Raw genomic sequence first — 16,738 nt, 5'->3', positions numbered from 1 at the left:
GAATAAAAGGGATCAGTGATGTGTAAGAAAAGGACATATAAATATGAGGGCACAGGTCCCTCAGGGGAGTGTTTGTTGTTAAATTTTTATTGAGGGCTTTCACCTGCCAGAGTTTCCAGCATCCAGATAGCACAATGCACACATTGCTTGCCCTGTGGAGAGACTGCAAGGTATTTAAGCAGTTAAGTGACTGGCACATGTGAGGTATTCTATGAATAATGAATGTGGGTCTGTGTACGCATAAACTTTTAAAGTAGCACTGGCTTTCTAGCCTGACCTATAATCTATTGCCTTACTTTCCACTTCTGAAATTGAGCTCACTGCTGCTGTTCATCCCCTGACCACACATGGGGAGGATTTAGAGGCATTTTGCAGGGTTATTTTGAAGCCTATGGTGGTAATTTACACAGAGCTCTACAATGCCCTACATAACACACTAAACGTTATTTTCCTTCTATCTGTGAGTTTTGCTGGAGACAATGAAAACAGGTAAGAAAGGTTTTTTTGTCCTGTCTAGAAATGAACACAATCATCAAAGCAAAACCAGTATTTTTTAAAGAGCAAGCTCATTAGTTTGTAGATGTGTTGAGAACCAGTACATTTTGGCTCAATTTGGAAGGTCCAGTGGCATCCACTACTTGCTCTTTTAAACTACACAGGTAGTTACTGAGTAGTGATTCTGGAACCCTGGGCAAAAACCCTGAACAGAAATCACCCTTGCTTTTGTGTGTCCAGAGATCTGTGGGGCAAACACAGACTGCCACCACTGTAAGCTGGCTACCTGAGCAAAGCTCTGTAAATAAAAAGCAGCCACTAGAAGGCCAAGTATATCTTCTTGATAGTACTAGCAAGGCAATTTTAATAAGTTCATTCTTGACCTATAATCCTTTTAAAAGCAAATTTTTGGCATCCCTTTTAGGAAGACTAATTTTAATTTTATGACAATTGTGTGTTGCTTAACAAGGAAGGTAATGATGTTTCTTACAATACCTATCAAACATAGAGAATGCAGAGAGATTATTCATTTAAAGATATTAAAAAATAATCATTTCCCCTAATTTAGTAATGCGGTTTCTCTGATGATTCAGGCTTGTAAGAAAACATTAAAAAATTCTGACCTGTCTGTGTATCAGCGGTATCAGCTTGATGTATGTAAACTAGGTCACTTTGAAAAATTTAAATGCAGTATGCTGCTCTGGTGCCAGATACATTAGAGTATGTGGGACTTCTAGTAGTAACACTGTAATAAAGTCGGTTATACTGATGAACACATTCTGATAGACCTGGGACTGGGGGTGAATAGTGTTTTATAAATGGCAATTTGAAACATTACAAAAAATCATGAAACTATGCTTTTGTTTCTGCTCTCACAGAGAACACACAAAGCCAAACTGGATGTTTTAGGGAAGATTTATTATTGGATCTCCCAGTTTTCATTTTAGAGGAAATGTAGCCGTGAGCCATGGGTGCTGCCAATTTGATCTAAATAGTGATGGAAGAAGAAGTGAGTAGTCCTTTCCTCTGTTTTATTTTTTCACAAACTATACTTTGCTGTCAGGGAAGGTAAATATTCCTTTTATTTTTATTATTATTATTCAAATTATCCGAAACACAATCAACAATAAGCAGAGGTCGCATATTATTATTGATTGGCCTTGTTAAGCTGATACAGGTTTCCACTGGAGACCTAAGTATCAACCAGATATCGACGTAATATGTACGCTGTTCCAAGTAGCGCCGTCTTTTGCAGCTCTGTAGGTGTTATGTCAGAAAGCTACAAGTTTTCCATATGAATTGCAAAGTTTTTTGAGATGGTTCCAAGTGCCTCGATGACAAGGGGGACTACTGTTGCATTCTTCTTCCATAGTTGGGTGGTTTCTATTGCCAGATCTCTATATTTAATCATTTTTTCTTGTTCTTTTTCTTCGACTCTGGCATCCCCAGGAATTGCAATGGTGATTATCCAGACTTTTCGATTTTCCATGACTGGTGTATTATGTTCAAAGTGCCAATCAGTTTGAATTCTGAAATCCCACAAGATCTTGATTTGTTCATTTTCTAGCACCTTTTTCATTTGATGTTCCCATGAATTCTTTGATACTGGCAAGTTATACTTTTTACACAATGACCAATGAATCAGCTTTGCAGCCCTGTCATGTCTAGCTTTGTAGCCTATCTGTGCAATTTTGCTGCATTCAGAGATAAGGTGGGGCACAGTTTCATCTTTTTCCTGGCAACGTCAACATTTTGGATTTTCACTGATTTTCTGAATTTTGGCTTTCATAACATTCGTTTGCAATGCTTGTGTTTGTGCTACGAAGATCAGACCTTTAGTTTCTTTCTCGATTGTACCCATCTTCAACCAATATTTTTTAGATGCTGTCCATATAAGGGTTTGTTCTTCCAGCCATTTAATCTATTCTCAAAATGTTTGTTCTTGTATTCAGCCTTTGTTTTGGTTGTTTTTAATATGTTCTCTTCACAGCCTGAAGTAATTTTTCTGTACTTCTACTGATGTAATCATTCAAGCCTCTCTTTTCTTCTTCCACTACCTGATGTACTTGTAACAGTCCTCTTCCACCAATTCTTTGTGGTAGATGTAGCCTGTCAACATCATTTTTTGGGTGTAAAGAGTGATGGATGTTCCTTAGTTTTCCCGTTTTTCAATCCAGTTTTTCTAAATTGCTTTGTGTCGAATCTATTATTCCAGCTGGATATCTGACCACCGGAATTTCCAACATTTAATTTTGACTTCCAAAGTTTCCGTACTCCCTTGATATATTCTTTCTGAGTCAGTTATTTTACTTTCACATGCAGGATGTTATCTAATTCTAATATTCCAAGATATTTATAATTTTCATTGTTTGATAATGATTTCACAATGTCGCCATTTTCAAGTTCTATTCAGTTAATATTTTTTTTTACTTTTCCCCGCTGCATGGAGAGTACTGCACATTTGTCTAAGCCAAATTTCATTTGTCTAAGCCAAATCATCACTGCATATTTTCACTGTATTAAGCAATGATTCAATTTCAGTGGGACTCATTGCATACAATTTCAAATCATCCATGTACAGGAGGTGGTTTATTTTCCCAGCCTGATCAGAAATATAATAACCCATTTTTGTTTTCTCTAAGACCATTGTCAAGGGGATTAATGAAATGTTGAATAATAAAGGCAACAAGGAGTCCCCTTGAAACAGACCTCTTTTGATACAAACTTCCTCAATTTCTTCACCATAGGCCATTAACATGGGTTTCCATTTTCACATATTTTCCTTAAGGAACAGCTTGATGTTTTCACTAATTCCAAAAATTTCCAGGCAGGTATTAATCCAACTGTATGGCAGTGAATCGAATGCTTTTTTTGTAGTCAATCCATGCGATATTCAAATTCATTTTTCTTCTTCTTGAATTTTTCAGTACCATTTTGTCTATTAGCAGTTGATCTTTAGTGCCTCTAGACTTTTAAAAATTGCCTTTCTGTTCAATAGGGTACATATCGTTTTCCATTAAATAATCATATACTGATGTTGCTAATATTCTTGTGAAAAGTTTGAATGTTGTTGGGAGGCATGTGATTGGGTGGTAATTGCCAGGGTCATTGCCTTTTCCTTCATCCTTCACAATCAGAAATGTGCGGCCTTTTGTGAGCCATTCTTCACTGGTAGAATTTTGAAGCATTTCATTGAATTGCACTGCCACACGTTGATGAAAACTTACTAAATACTTTCGCCAAAACCCATGCAATTCATTTGGCCAAGGTGCACTCCAGTTCTTCCCATTCTCTGCTTGTCTGGCAACCATTTCAGTTATTATTACCACATCATTTGTTTCCCTTTAAATTCTTTTCTAATGTCTTTAATCCATGAGGGATATCTGTTATGCTCTACTTGGCTTCCCCAAATTTCTTGCCAAAATTTCAGGGCATCTTCTTTACATGGGATAATGTTCTTCTGTACTGTATTTTCTCCCAGTGACTTACACAATAATCGCCGATTGGTTCAAAATTGCAAATTTTCTTTATACTGCTTTATTCACCCATCATATCTTTCTATTTTCTTTGTTGTTGCTGTTACCTGTTGTTTTAATTCTTCTATGGTTTCAGCAATTGTTTTCCTTTCTAAATCATACCTTCAGCATAGTCCATCTTTTATCCTCTCATTTTTCAATCTATCTAAAACAAAGCATAACTAATTTCCATGGTATGTTTAGAAGTGTGGAAGCTCCCTAGTATGTGCATAACTGCATCAGCAGACAGTACCCAATAGTGTCCAAGGCATCTCACTGAGCTATTTCTTATGACACAGCCCTGTTACCTGAGTAAAAAAAAACCCTCTTGAATAATTCAGTTTTGCATAGTTTGTGGAAAGCTAAGACAGTGGGAGCTTTCCTGACTACCTCAGGCAGGCCATTTCATAAGGTTGGAGCTGTCACAGAGAAAATGCATGTAAAGGCATCTGTTGATTTTGCCCAACTGAAGGGCTGGGGCCAGCAACAGCATATCTTGGGGAGGGGAAAATTGTTTTATCAGAGATGAGATAGGCACTCTTCTCCCCTGCTCAGCTAAGGGGGTATCTCAACCTGTCAATTAGCTATAGGTGGATTTTCCTTGTTTCATTCCTTTATTGTTCTGGAAGTTTTCTTTGTGCAGTGTTCTCATTAACTCCAGTTTAATGAAGAATGTTTCTAAAATTAGCTGGAGAACGTGCAGTTTATTGCAACTTTCTCTTCATTTTGTATTTTGGCAGCTACGTTTTCCTAGCCTTTCAACCTTGCTCTGCCAAAATTATTTATACATCAGCCAGTCTAAACACTGATAGGAAGTTCTGAGAGCATACACTGACTTTTTCCTTACAAAAAAAATGGACTAGAGAGTGTAAGACACAAAGAGCCTAATGCCAAAGAGAATGCTTTGATTTAATTATGCTTGTTTCTTATCCTGCTATCCTTCTTTTAATAAAATAAAAAAAGTGTTGTAGAGTTGCCAGAAGCCCCAGAGACTGAAGCAGAGATGCAGGGGGCTGGGGTAGGGGGCAGTGGCGTATTTACCTCCCATGCATACTCCCGCACTCCCCTGTCCCACTGAGCAGGCTTCAGTGCGCCCAGTGTTTCCAGAGTTTGTATTCAGATGCATCATCTCTAGAGAAACTGGACACATTATCAGTATATTTTGGCATATATTTTGGAATCAGCAGTTTGGTATAGTGATGTCATGGTTAAGAGCAGTAGAACTCTAATCTGGAGAATAGGGTTCGATTCCCCACTCCTCTGCTTGAAGCCAGCTGGGTGTCCTTGAGTCAGTCACAGCTCTCTTGGAGCTCTCTCAGCCCCACCCACCTCACAGGGTGATTGTCATGGGGATAATAATAACACACTTTGCAAACTGCTCTAAGTGGGCATTAAGTTGTCCTGAAGGGCGATAGGTATATCAAATGTTGTTGTTGTTATTATAGAAGCTATTTCAAAAGAGTGTATATGGGGTTGCATTTTCTATAAATAATAGATATGAATATGTACAAAAAGCAGTAGATATACTTGGATCATTGTCAGCAGGTTTATGCACAATAATCAAAATAATTGACTTCTTATTTATTCCATTTTTATGAGTTGCAAAAACAGAAGGCAAAATGTTAAACAGTAAATTTATAATTATTATTATTCATCGTGAATATTTTCAAAACCTTTATTTTTACCTGTAATAGAGCACTAGAACTTCTGTTACTGAAATTGCAGATAATTTTTCTGTCTTGCCCTCAGCATTCCCGTAACACTTTCTGTAAATATTACTCCCATTTCTACTGACATGTTATCATCACAATGCATTTATTTCTCTCAGACTATGCATACAGGAGAAGACAGACTGATTGCCTTGTTTATGGAGAACCTTGATATCTCCAATAAATACCCAAGCTTTTAATCCTTCTAACATCTTTTTGCACACATTCTGTTTATGTGATTCTGAGCTGGTGTTTTCAGAATTTTAATGCTTATAGCTACATCTATATTTAACAGAGAAATAAAATTAAGCTGCCCAAAGTCCCATGCATGCAGCAGCTTTCTGTTACTTTACATCAAAGGAAAATTTCTGCTTGCATATGTGAATGCTCCACTGAAATTGCAACATTGGACCTTTTACAGAAGACAATGGGGAATCTCCTTGTACATACACAGCTCCATTGTGTACTGTAGCACCTGAAGATCCTAATTTAGTATGCTCGCAAACTGTTTCAACTTCTTTGAATTATTCACATAAACTTTAATGACCCATGTGAGTGCTTCATATAAAATTAATGGTATTCTTTACTTGTAATAGTAAGTTGCCAATAACTATTATACATTATAAGGTATACTTTATAATGCTCAAGCTTCACAGAAAATGTATATTTTAACTTACTACTCATTTGCAAGTAAAAGGACCAGCAGCTCTGGACTCTACCAGCCAGGTCATTTAATGATTTTTTTAAAAAGGGTCACAATATTACAATGAATGGGAGGCACTAGCAGAAAAGGGAGTCAATCTGGCTGCTCTGTTAGCTCCACATGATCCAGTGTGATGTCATGGTCAAAGTGCTGGACTAGGACTGGGGAGACCTGAGTGCTGCCAGCACCACAGAAGACCCCAGAACCACAGCGGACAGAGAGTATGGCTTCTTGGGAGGGACCAGAGGTGGAGCCCAACAGTGGCATGTTTGAACCCTAATTGTTGAGAGTCAAGGAGGGTAAGGCTGAAAGTCTAGGAAACCTGAGAGAGCATAATTAGCCTGAATGGAGGAGAAGGAATTGGGTCTCTGGGAACCACCACGCCAACTGAGGCTTTTCGAGATTTCCTTATCAACGGAAGGAAAGAAGACGAGTGGTGACACCCCAATGTCACAACTAGATATATGAAATCCAACTTTGTGATTTGCCACACAGCAACTTATAGCATATTCTACGATGCCTGATCAATATACAAGTGCATGCCAAACACATATTAAAGCTTGCTCCCCTTCCCCCATGTTTTACACTATTCAGGTTTATGCATTTCAAATTAGCCTCTGGTCTCACAAAAGAAAAAAAACACTGAAGCTAGTTTTTTATTCCCTTATAAGAATTCTAGGCAGCAGAGCTACACAAATGAGAAAATAGTACCACATCAACCAGTGATCCTTAAGTGCACAATAACTTTATTACAGGAAATAGATGGGGGAGGAGCCATTATTGTAACCTATGTAACAGTCTTGTGGATCTGTGAGAATTGCTTGTGTTACTTGAAATGATTAATAAATATCATGATTCTATACTTGAATTTAATTATCAAATATAGCTACATTCTGTAAATTCCATTTGTAATGTTTAATTCTAGAATTTTGCACCTCTCTTAATTTCCCCCCGCAATATATGGTGCCTGAATTTGCCTTCACTGTCTTCTCAGCGAGGAGGCACCTCCCTTCTGTCTCCGAGACTCCACATAATCTATATATGGGACATTCTTGGATACTCTGAGTAATCTTGTAAAACCGGTAGGTAGCTTTCCTTTCCTTACAACTTTGAACAGAAGTATACCTGACATTTGCTGTTACATTTAAAAGACAAAAACAATATAGCAGCACCAATTTACTTAGAGAATCCTTAATACTTTAGATTATTAAGAATATAAGAAGAGCACGGCTAGATTAGACCAGCAGTCCATCCCATTTCACACAGTGGCCAACCAGTTGCCCCGGTCGGCCAACAATCAGGACATAGAAGCCAAAGCCTTTTCCTGACGTTGCTTCCGAGCATTTGTATTAAAAGCCAGTTCTTTAAACTTGTATCTAAACTTTGCATAATAAGAAAGCGTATATAGACAGCTAGAAAAGCATTAGGCAGAGAGGGCATGTTTCACTGAAACTTCAGTTGACTGCGTAACGGACAAATATGTTTGCCAATGCCAACTCAAAGTTGCTCTGAAGTGGCTTTGTTACATTGTAATTCAGCTAAGTCTGAAGAGATATTTGGTACAGTGATGTAATTACACTATATGACCTCTGCTTGGAAGAGAAAGTTGAAGGCAAAAATAAAAGTTCCAAAGAGGCAGCAGCTGTGAACAGCAGTAAAAAAAGGTACACAAAACCCCCAATATATGCATGTGACATTTGGCATTGCCCTACTTCTACAAAGCCAGATCCAACCTTACCTGAAATCAGAAAGCTTATGGGAAAAGTTTGTGCTGTGTTTCCTACACCTTGCTCTTGTGAGCTTTTTGCTCCATTCACACAGAAGCGGGCAAGGGCGATTTCTGCTAACATCCCCCCTTCATGATTTAGTGGTTGATGCCACATCCCACTCTGCCCATCTTTCCAGGTCACTTTTTCCAGAGATTGCTGTGGAATAAGATTTTTTTTAAAAAAAAAAACTTTTGCACACTTGTTCCATTTGTGGAAGAACTTGATCCACTCCATAAGAAGTTAGAATCTTTTGAATATCTTATTGATAAAAAGAACACTGATTTATTTCTAGGCAACTTATATTGACCAGGAGAATACAATCGAAAGGAACAAAAGTAAATGTTGTGGGGGCAATCACTCTGAGGGAAGAGTAGGAGACCTCTTCTCACTGTATCTCTTCCTGCGGAGCCTGAAGCAGATAGTCAGAGTGCTTCTCATTGGTCTAATCCAATGGCAGCACACCCCCTTGCCATTCCCCATTTCTCAAGAGGAAGGCAATCTCCCTCACAAGAAGCAGATGTTTCACTCCAAGAACTATCCTCCTGAGCCTGACCTGGAGACACCAATCAGCTTTAAGTGGTTCTTTAAAGGTGCTGTAGGAATGTAGATCCTGCCACAGTCCACTACCTCATGGCTGCTGCTAGACAGGAATGGATCTCTCTCCATTTCCTAATAGTCAGGATACACACTGTAGTTAATACTCAAAAATTGTGAAGAATCTAACAACATTATATTTAACAAAGCATCAAGTACAGGAAGTTCCTACCTTTCTTCTTAGAGTCTTTCTTTGTGCTGGTTTTAACAGCCACTTGAAGTTCTGTCTCAGTTGACATCCTATTATATCCTTAGTCCTCTTCACACAGATCCAGTATCTTGGCCAGGGTCATTTAGAAAAATTCTCTGGGAGAATAATTTAGCTTTTCAGATAGTAGAATCCAGACAGTTCATCTCATTCACCCTTTCAGACTGCTGCAAGAAGAAAGAAAACCAACAGTTATCTTCTATAAGCCATGAATAGTGTTACCTAGGAATGATGAAAACACCCAGTAGGAAGGGACTTGTTTAGTAAGTCTGCGATGCAGCTGCTATATAGTTTCTTGCTTTTTCGTGTGCTTAAAAAAAACCCTCTAACCTGTTTTTTATGCTTATGTTCAGAGTTTCAAAACCCTTTTGATCCTCTGGCTCCTTCATTTTTGTGGCACTGTTTGCCTTCTTTTTTGGCCCTCATTGTCCTTTAAGCAGATTGGTTATGACAACACATCATATGCAGCATCACTTACAAATCACGTAGTAAATCAGAGCCAATCAACGTAAATAGCAGTGAGGCTAACTGAGGCTGAGAACAATGAATGCAAAGGAAAAGAAAAGAGGTGATAAGTTGCAACCGTAAGGGAAATAAAAATGGCATGAAAATATTGTGCACGTTGGCAAGGTGTTTTGTCAATAAATCAGGTCAACCTTATACTTTTATTTACTTCATTTGTAGACCACCATTGTGTTGAGACTCAGTGGATTACATAATATACTAATTTTCAATTAATTTCTAATCTGTTTTTAAACACTTCTACCCCTTGGAAACTGAATTTTTTCCAGTGTCTGAACTGCCTGTTTGCTAACCCTTCAGTTTAATGATTTAAACTGGTATCTTATCTACAAAATTCATGCCTGTACTCACAGAGCAAGAACTGCTATTCATTAAATAATGCATTGCCCAATTTAAATGAAATGTTCAGACCTAATTTTCATGGTTTCATAGTGTTTCATGGACATAACTACACTGTAACATTTATGTTATGATCTTTTTTCATAGAGCTGAAAGAAATGCATTTAATCATCAATTTTGTCTACCTCATCAATGGCATTTTTAGGTGCACCAATGACCAGTGTGTAATTTCAAAGGTGTGCCAAGGATCTTCTACAATCTCAGTTGCATAACTCTCAGAATGCATGGAAATGTGCATAATTTAACAGCAGAATCTAACAGACTTTGTAACATTGCAGAGGATCCTGGGGCACAAATTTCAGATTATGTGATACAACAATAAAATGTTTTTGTCAGGCTTCCTTATCCTTATTTCTAATGTATTAGCTCATATCACCTAGAAAATCAGAAAGTAAAAATAATAAAGATGCGCTACAATACAATGTAGGACCTCAAACATTTTGAGCCTGTGGGAACCTTTGGAATTTTTTATTTATTTATTTATTTATTTTATACCTGACCAAGCTGATCAGGTCCAAGGATTTGCTTCAGCCCCTAACTCCTTTTGAGGAAATGATTTGGAGTGGGAATGATGGTAAACAGGGTAGGATTTCAACCCTTTACAAATTATTATTAAGGGTGACACATAAAGACCCTCTGACATACAAAAAAAATGGTTTGAGTCTTTAAAATGGGTTTTATTGGAATCTGATTGGCAACAGATATGGAACTCCCCTTCCAATAAATCTAGTTGTTGGAATATTAAACTTTAATTTTACAAGCTGTTGTCCCATTGGTATATAATGCCACATAAATTGAATCAGATGAATAGGTTGATGATCCCTCTATGCTGGAGATCTTGCAAGCAGGAAGGCACGACCCTACATATGTGGTGGGAATGCCATTTCGTTCAGGAATTTTGGAGAGTGGTTCACAAAGAGATATCCAACATGGTGGGTCTTTCGTTGCCATACTCCCCAGAATTTCTCCTATTGGATTTTTGGCCCGACTCTATGCTAGATAGGAATACCAGATCTCTTGTTTCGACGTTGGTTGCCTCTGCTCATCTGGTCATCGCTAGGAATTGGAAATTCCTTGTAGGCACATTGCTAAAAAAATGGTACCAGGAAATCTGGGAGCAATATTTGATGGGTAGGATTATGCATAATCTGTTTTTTGGGAACTTGCATATGGTAGTCCCTTTATTTGAATATGATGAAATATGGAAACCAGTTTTAGATGTTTTAAATGCCAAAGATGTAATCCCTCAATGCAACATTGTTGCAACAATGCAACAATGCCTGTTTATTGTAATTCTTAGGTTTTTAACAATTTGCCAAGAGTTGTTTTGATCATTTCTTTTATGGTTTAATTTTAATTCTTTTCTTGTTTGTATTTTATGGTTTTATCGTTTCTTGTATTAAAACAAATTATACAGTGTAATTCAATACAATCATCAATGGCTTGGACATTCAATAATCAATGAAATGGGGTATGGGTTGCAAAAATTTGAAAGCAACCATGAATCCAAATACAGAGATGAAAAATTACTGAAACAAAACATAAGTAATTTGATGTGACATATTAAAAGATGCAGAAACTCCCCATTGGAGTATATCTACATTGACAAGATAGCACTCGTTTCCAGAGCATCTCTCTAAGCTATTTCTTACCTGAGTAAAAAGACCTCCTGAAAGAAGGCCAAGACAGTGGGAGCTTTTCTGACCTCTTTAGACAGGCTATTCCATAAAGTGATGGCCACCACAAATAATGCATGTGCATGGGCAGCTGTTGATGTTGCCTATTTGAATGGAGGCATCTGCAGGTCTTTTCTCTCCATGGTCAGGGACAGAGGGTGGCACTTAGGGAGAAATTGTCATCCCACCACCCGTTGGTGTGCGGTGTCCCTCAGGGGGCAATACTCTCCCCATTATTGTTTAATGTTTATATGCACCCCCTCGCCCAACTGGTGAAGTTTCAGACTTGGATGTCATCAATATGCTGATGACACCCAACTATATCTGATGATGGATGGCTGATTCGACTCTGCCCCAGATGTTTTGGAGCATGCCTTCGAAGCTGTGACTGGGTGAAGCAGAGTCAGTTGAAATTAAATCCCACAAAGACAGAGATCCTGCATGTGGGTCTGGGGGCCATGAGCATAGGACTCCCACTCCCCACTCTTGATGGAGTGCTACTTGCACCAGTTTTGAGAGTTAGGAGCCAAGGGGTGATCCTGGATGCCTCCCTGACTAGGGAGGCACAGATCACAGCGGTTTCCTGGTTTTCATTTTCCTATCTAAGACAGGCCCGGCAGCTTGTCCACTACCTGTCGACCCATGACTTAGCTGCAGTGATCCAAGCAACAGTCACCTCTAGACTAGACTACTGCAACTTGCAGTAGGGCTTTCCCTGGGCCTGATCCGGAAACTACAGCTGGTCCAAAATGCAGCTGCGTGAGTAATTTCAAGGGTCCTGATTAGGGAACATATAACACCTATACTATGCCTGCTGCACTGGTTACCAGTTTGAGCACTGGGTCCGGTTCAAGGTTTTGGTGTTGACCTATAAAGCCCTATGTGGACTGGGCCCAGCATATCTGCATGACCACCTCTCCACATATATACCCCAGAGGATGCTTCATTCAACAAATAAACAACTGTTGGTGGTCCCTGGCCCAAGGGAGGCCCACCTGGCCTCAACCAGAGCCAGGGCCTTTTCGGTCCTGGCACCGACCTGGTGGAACTCTCTGTCTGAGGAAACCAGGGCCTGGCGGGATTTGTTATCTTTCCGCCGGGCCTGTAAGACAGAGATGTTCTGCCAGGCATATGGTGGAACATCTCTGTTCTGCCAGGCATATGGTGGAACATCTCTGCCACACAGGAGGTACAACCAAATCCAAAATGGTTGTCAAGGAAGGAAAGCCAAACATAATACCTACCTCTTTACTTTTCAAGAGAATTGCAGAAGGGGGACATTAGAAATAATTGAAAGAATGCCAATAGGGCAGGAATTTTAAAAAAGATCAGGGAATATAAAGAAGGAAAGCCTGAAAGGTAAATGGAACCACAAGCTCAGATGTCTACCAATCCTCCTAATCCTGCAAGTGGCTAGTGCTGCTATGACATCCATGAAAAACAGATGAATGAAGGCAGCTAATAACAAGCCCTGCCTTACAAAGGCCTTGCTCACTTTCCAAAATGTTTGGCAGGCACCAAAGGAAGTACTGGTGCCCTTGTGTCCATGGGTGCCACATTGGAGAATACTGCACTACGTCTTCAGGGAAACTGCTTCAGCCTTTACATTTTTGGGGACTATTCACTTGTCTACTTCTTTCTTAAAAAGTGATCAAATAAATTTTCATGAAATTTCACACAAGAGAGGAAGCATGATCTGAGGGAGCAATTAAATCTTTCAGAAATTGGAGTTCCCCATTTTGAAAAACAAATTTTTAAAAACAGAATTCCTTGATGGTGTGTTCAATCACTTTGAATATGAAACTGAAAGATTTTCAGTTTTAAAATGGAGAAGTAATTCAACCTAGGAAAAAACCACATTTCAAAATAAATACTACAGAATAAAATGGGGAAGACAATTACAGCAGAGAAAAAGCATGACAGCTTCTTAAAGTATAATCCATCATAACTGTTGTAATACTATTTGGATCCCCCCACTAAGATCATTATCCCACTGTGTTATATGTAAAACAGACGTCATATGAAGATTTTGCCCCAGAAGGTAGCAGTTTAAAGAAACTAGACATAATGAACAAGATCAATAGGGTATTATTGAAAGATGAGTTGTAAACGTTTAAAAAAAGAATCAGGGAATCTCAGTAATATTGTGATTTGAAACTTGAAATCCAAAAATGGAAACCAGAACTCTTATTTTTAGCTATTTTTTCCTATTACTTTTCAACATCATACACATCCAAGTTATGTGGTAGGTGGTTACAAATTACTGCTCCTAGCTCCAACCCAGAACCATCTGTAATTTAAAAGACTATCACTATTTATAACTATTTATTGTAGACTGTATAAACATATACTCATTCTTTTTGCAGGCATGCTACTGCTGGTGCTGGTACAATTACGTATCATTTATATATCATCTATACAAATATTGCTTTATGGAGCACTTTGCAAGCTGCAAAATAAGTGTACCAGCAGGAAAGAAGAGTTCAATTATTGAACCACAGAGAATATTATCATTCATCTGGAATTCTGGCACATTACTGCCATACATCTCCATGAAGAGCAGAAGTGGACATCTTGTTCAGCACAGATAGCTACATCAGAAACAGACCAGGATGTACTGAACTGCAGCTAACTGATTGTTTTAGTTGTAGGCAATTAATGAAATTTGCATACCATTTTCAAAAACATTAAGGATGCAGAATTACAGCTGATGGACTGACCCATTATACTCAACCAATAATATTTTTATTCTACAATTACCAGTGAATGTGCCAAATATCAAGGTGTTCCTTTAAACTGTGATATGTAGACTTTAAACCTGCAATTTGGAGACCTGTTGGGGAAATTAATTCTATGCTACCCATACCAGTGCCATCTTTGCTATCTTCAAAGTGAGTAGTAACACCTCTGCATTCTGTGAATCTCTTCGCTCTGCATTTTTTGACCTAAAAGGAGAAAAGCTGTAGCGTATGTTCCTTGCATCTGACTGGAGATAGATGAACACTGTTCTCCTCAATTCATATTAGGTTTGTTCTTACTTGATTTCCCCCCTCAAAAAATCCTTTAAAATTGATGGTTGTTGTGGATTTTCCGGGCTGTATTGCCGTGGTCTTGGCATTGTAGTTCCTGACGTTTCGCCAGCAGCTGTGGCTGGCATCTTCAGAGGTGTAGCACCAAAAGACAGAGATCTCTCAGTGTCACAGTACTGTGTCACAGTGTCACAGTGTCTCTCAGTGTCACAGTACTGTGCCACTGAGAGATCTCTGTCTTTTGGTGCTACACCTCTGAAGATGCCAGCCACAGCTGCTGGCGAAACGTCAGGAACTACAATGCCAAGACCACGGCAATACAGCCTGGAAAATCCACAACAACCATCGTTCTCTGGCCGTGAAAGCCTTCGACAATACATCCTTTAAAATTCTCTGTAAAAAACAGTACAAGGGTCATCTGACAGCTCTGAAAGCCAGTAAAGAAAAGGGAAACACTGTCCCACCTTTGTCCTGGATTTGAATGATCAATAAACAGACCAAGTGGTATTTAGCTCCTCAGCTATACTGGAACCAGAGTCCAACTCGGAACATATCTGAGAGATTTTCTCAGCCAAAAAAAAAAAAACACGCCTTTGCAAAAATAGTATCCTTAATTCCTACTTCTACATCCAAACTGAGTCATCATCAAACAATCATTATACTCATCCTATCACTAGACAGCCTCTAATACTTTGTGAGATTGAGAATGTGTGCCTGTGGCACTCTTTCATCAAGTTCATCTCCTGATCTAGAGTCCCTCTGTTTGCCCAGGTTGCCACACTTTGCAACCATATAGGTCAGATGTTTGAAAAAAACAGAAGTAATACAAAATTTAAATTGTTGGATATTAGCACTTACAGATCAGCTCCTGAGCTGTATATAATCTGAGCAACAAACTAGTGCATCCTTTTGTTGTCTTGCTTTCTGCTTTCATTATTCTGGTTCCTGCTGGAACATGCCATTTGAGATTATCTGTGCCAGAACATCTGTCTATCCAGGCCTTACCTCTCCAAAAGCCTTCCATCCTTCCAGCACTCTCCTTGCCTCCTGTGAACATTTTTTCTACATTGACCTTGGCTTGATTTTAGGGATAAATGTTTAGAATTCTTGCTTGGTAAGCATTGCCAAACATATATCCATGTTTATTGTCGAAGGCTTTCATGGCCGGAGAACGATGGTTGTTGTGGATTTTCCGGGCTGTATAGCCGTGGTCTTGGCATTGTAGTTCCTGACATTTTGCCAGCAGCTGTGGCTGGCATCTTCAGAGGTGTAGCACCAAAAGACAGAGATCTCTCAGTGTTAACACTGAGACTAACACTGAGAGATCTCTGTCTTTTGGTGCTACACCTCTGAAGATGCCAGCCACAGCTGCTGGCGAAACATCAGGAACTACAATGCCAAGACCACGGATATACAGCCCAGAAAATCCACAACAACCATATATCCATGTTTGTCTTGGGATTCAATATGCCATATGACTGTCCTGACAGGCCTCCCTCCAGCTCAGTTGCTGACAATTATTTAGCAAATCAAGTTCTTCATCATTTAAAAGAGTAAAGCTCCTCATCACTAAGAGACGATTTGACAATTTAAATCACTCATTGAAGCTAAGTCAGTTAAAAACCACTTGCCCTTTTCAAATTCAAGCTCTTTCAACATCTTGAAATGCTTCAATAACACTACATGGCTATGCACAATTTGAATTGATTTAATATTCTTTTAGTGTGTTGGGGTTTGTGTATGTTTCTTCTTAATGAGCTCTTCAGATCTATATGTGAAATATGCAACTTTGAAGGGCAGATCTTCAAAGTCTGTTCAATTACTAGTCAGTTTCTGCCTTCTTTTCCAGAAACCCAAATAAATAAATGAAGCTTGCATAACAACTCATAAACAACCCAGAACTAAACCTGTACCCTCTCTAAAACCATAAAAGTTCCAGATGAATAATAATATGGCAATCCTAAACAAAGTTATATCCTTCTAAAGCTTATAAATTTCAATGGACTTAGAAACACGTCAAATAACAGATGAGAGGTGCTTGCCCACTCCAGAACTGCTGATTTTGGAAGGAGTACTGAAAGACCTGAGTCAGACTGAGGTGACAAGAGAGGAGGTCCTA

At 38.9% G+C, this 16,738-nt stretch overlaps 1 protein-coding gene across 2 annotated transcripts in view; it reads right to left on the bottom strand.

Moving 5' to 3' along the window:
* The window catches only part of DAB1 (DAB adaptor protein 1), a 321,139-nt gene that overhangs the window by 281,031 nt on the left and 23,370 nt on the right, over positions 1-16,738 (bottom strand). For both annotated transcript variants that reach the window (XM_054979924.1, XM_054979923.1), the window contains exon 2: positions 8,958-9,160. In XM_054979924.1, coding sequence (XP_054835899.1) covers positions 8,958-9,024 — 67 coding nt within the window. In that variant the 5' untranslated portion in view covers positions 9,025-9,160. The remainder of the gene's footprint in view (positions 1-8,957; positions 9,161-16,738) is intronic.

Source organism: Eublepharis macularius, chromosome 5, assembly GCF_028583425.1.
Source record: "Eublepharis macularius isolate TG4126 chromosome 5, MPM_Emac_v1.0, whole genome shotgun sequence".
Classification (NCBI taxonomy): domain Eukaryota; kingdom Metazoa; phylum Chordata; class Lepidosauria; order Squamata; family Eublepharidae; genus Eublepharis; species Eublepharis macularius.
Note: the sequence above shows the minus strand (reverse complement) of the source record. Positions and strands in the feature narration are given on the sequence as shown.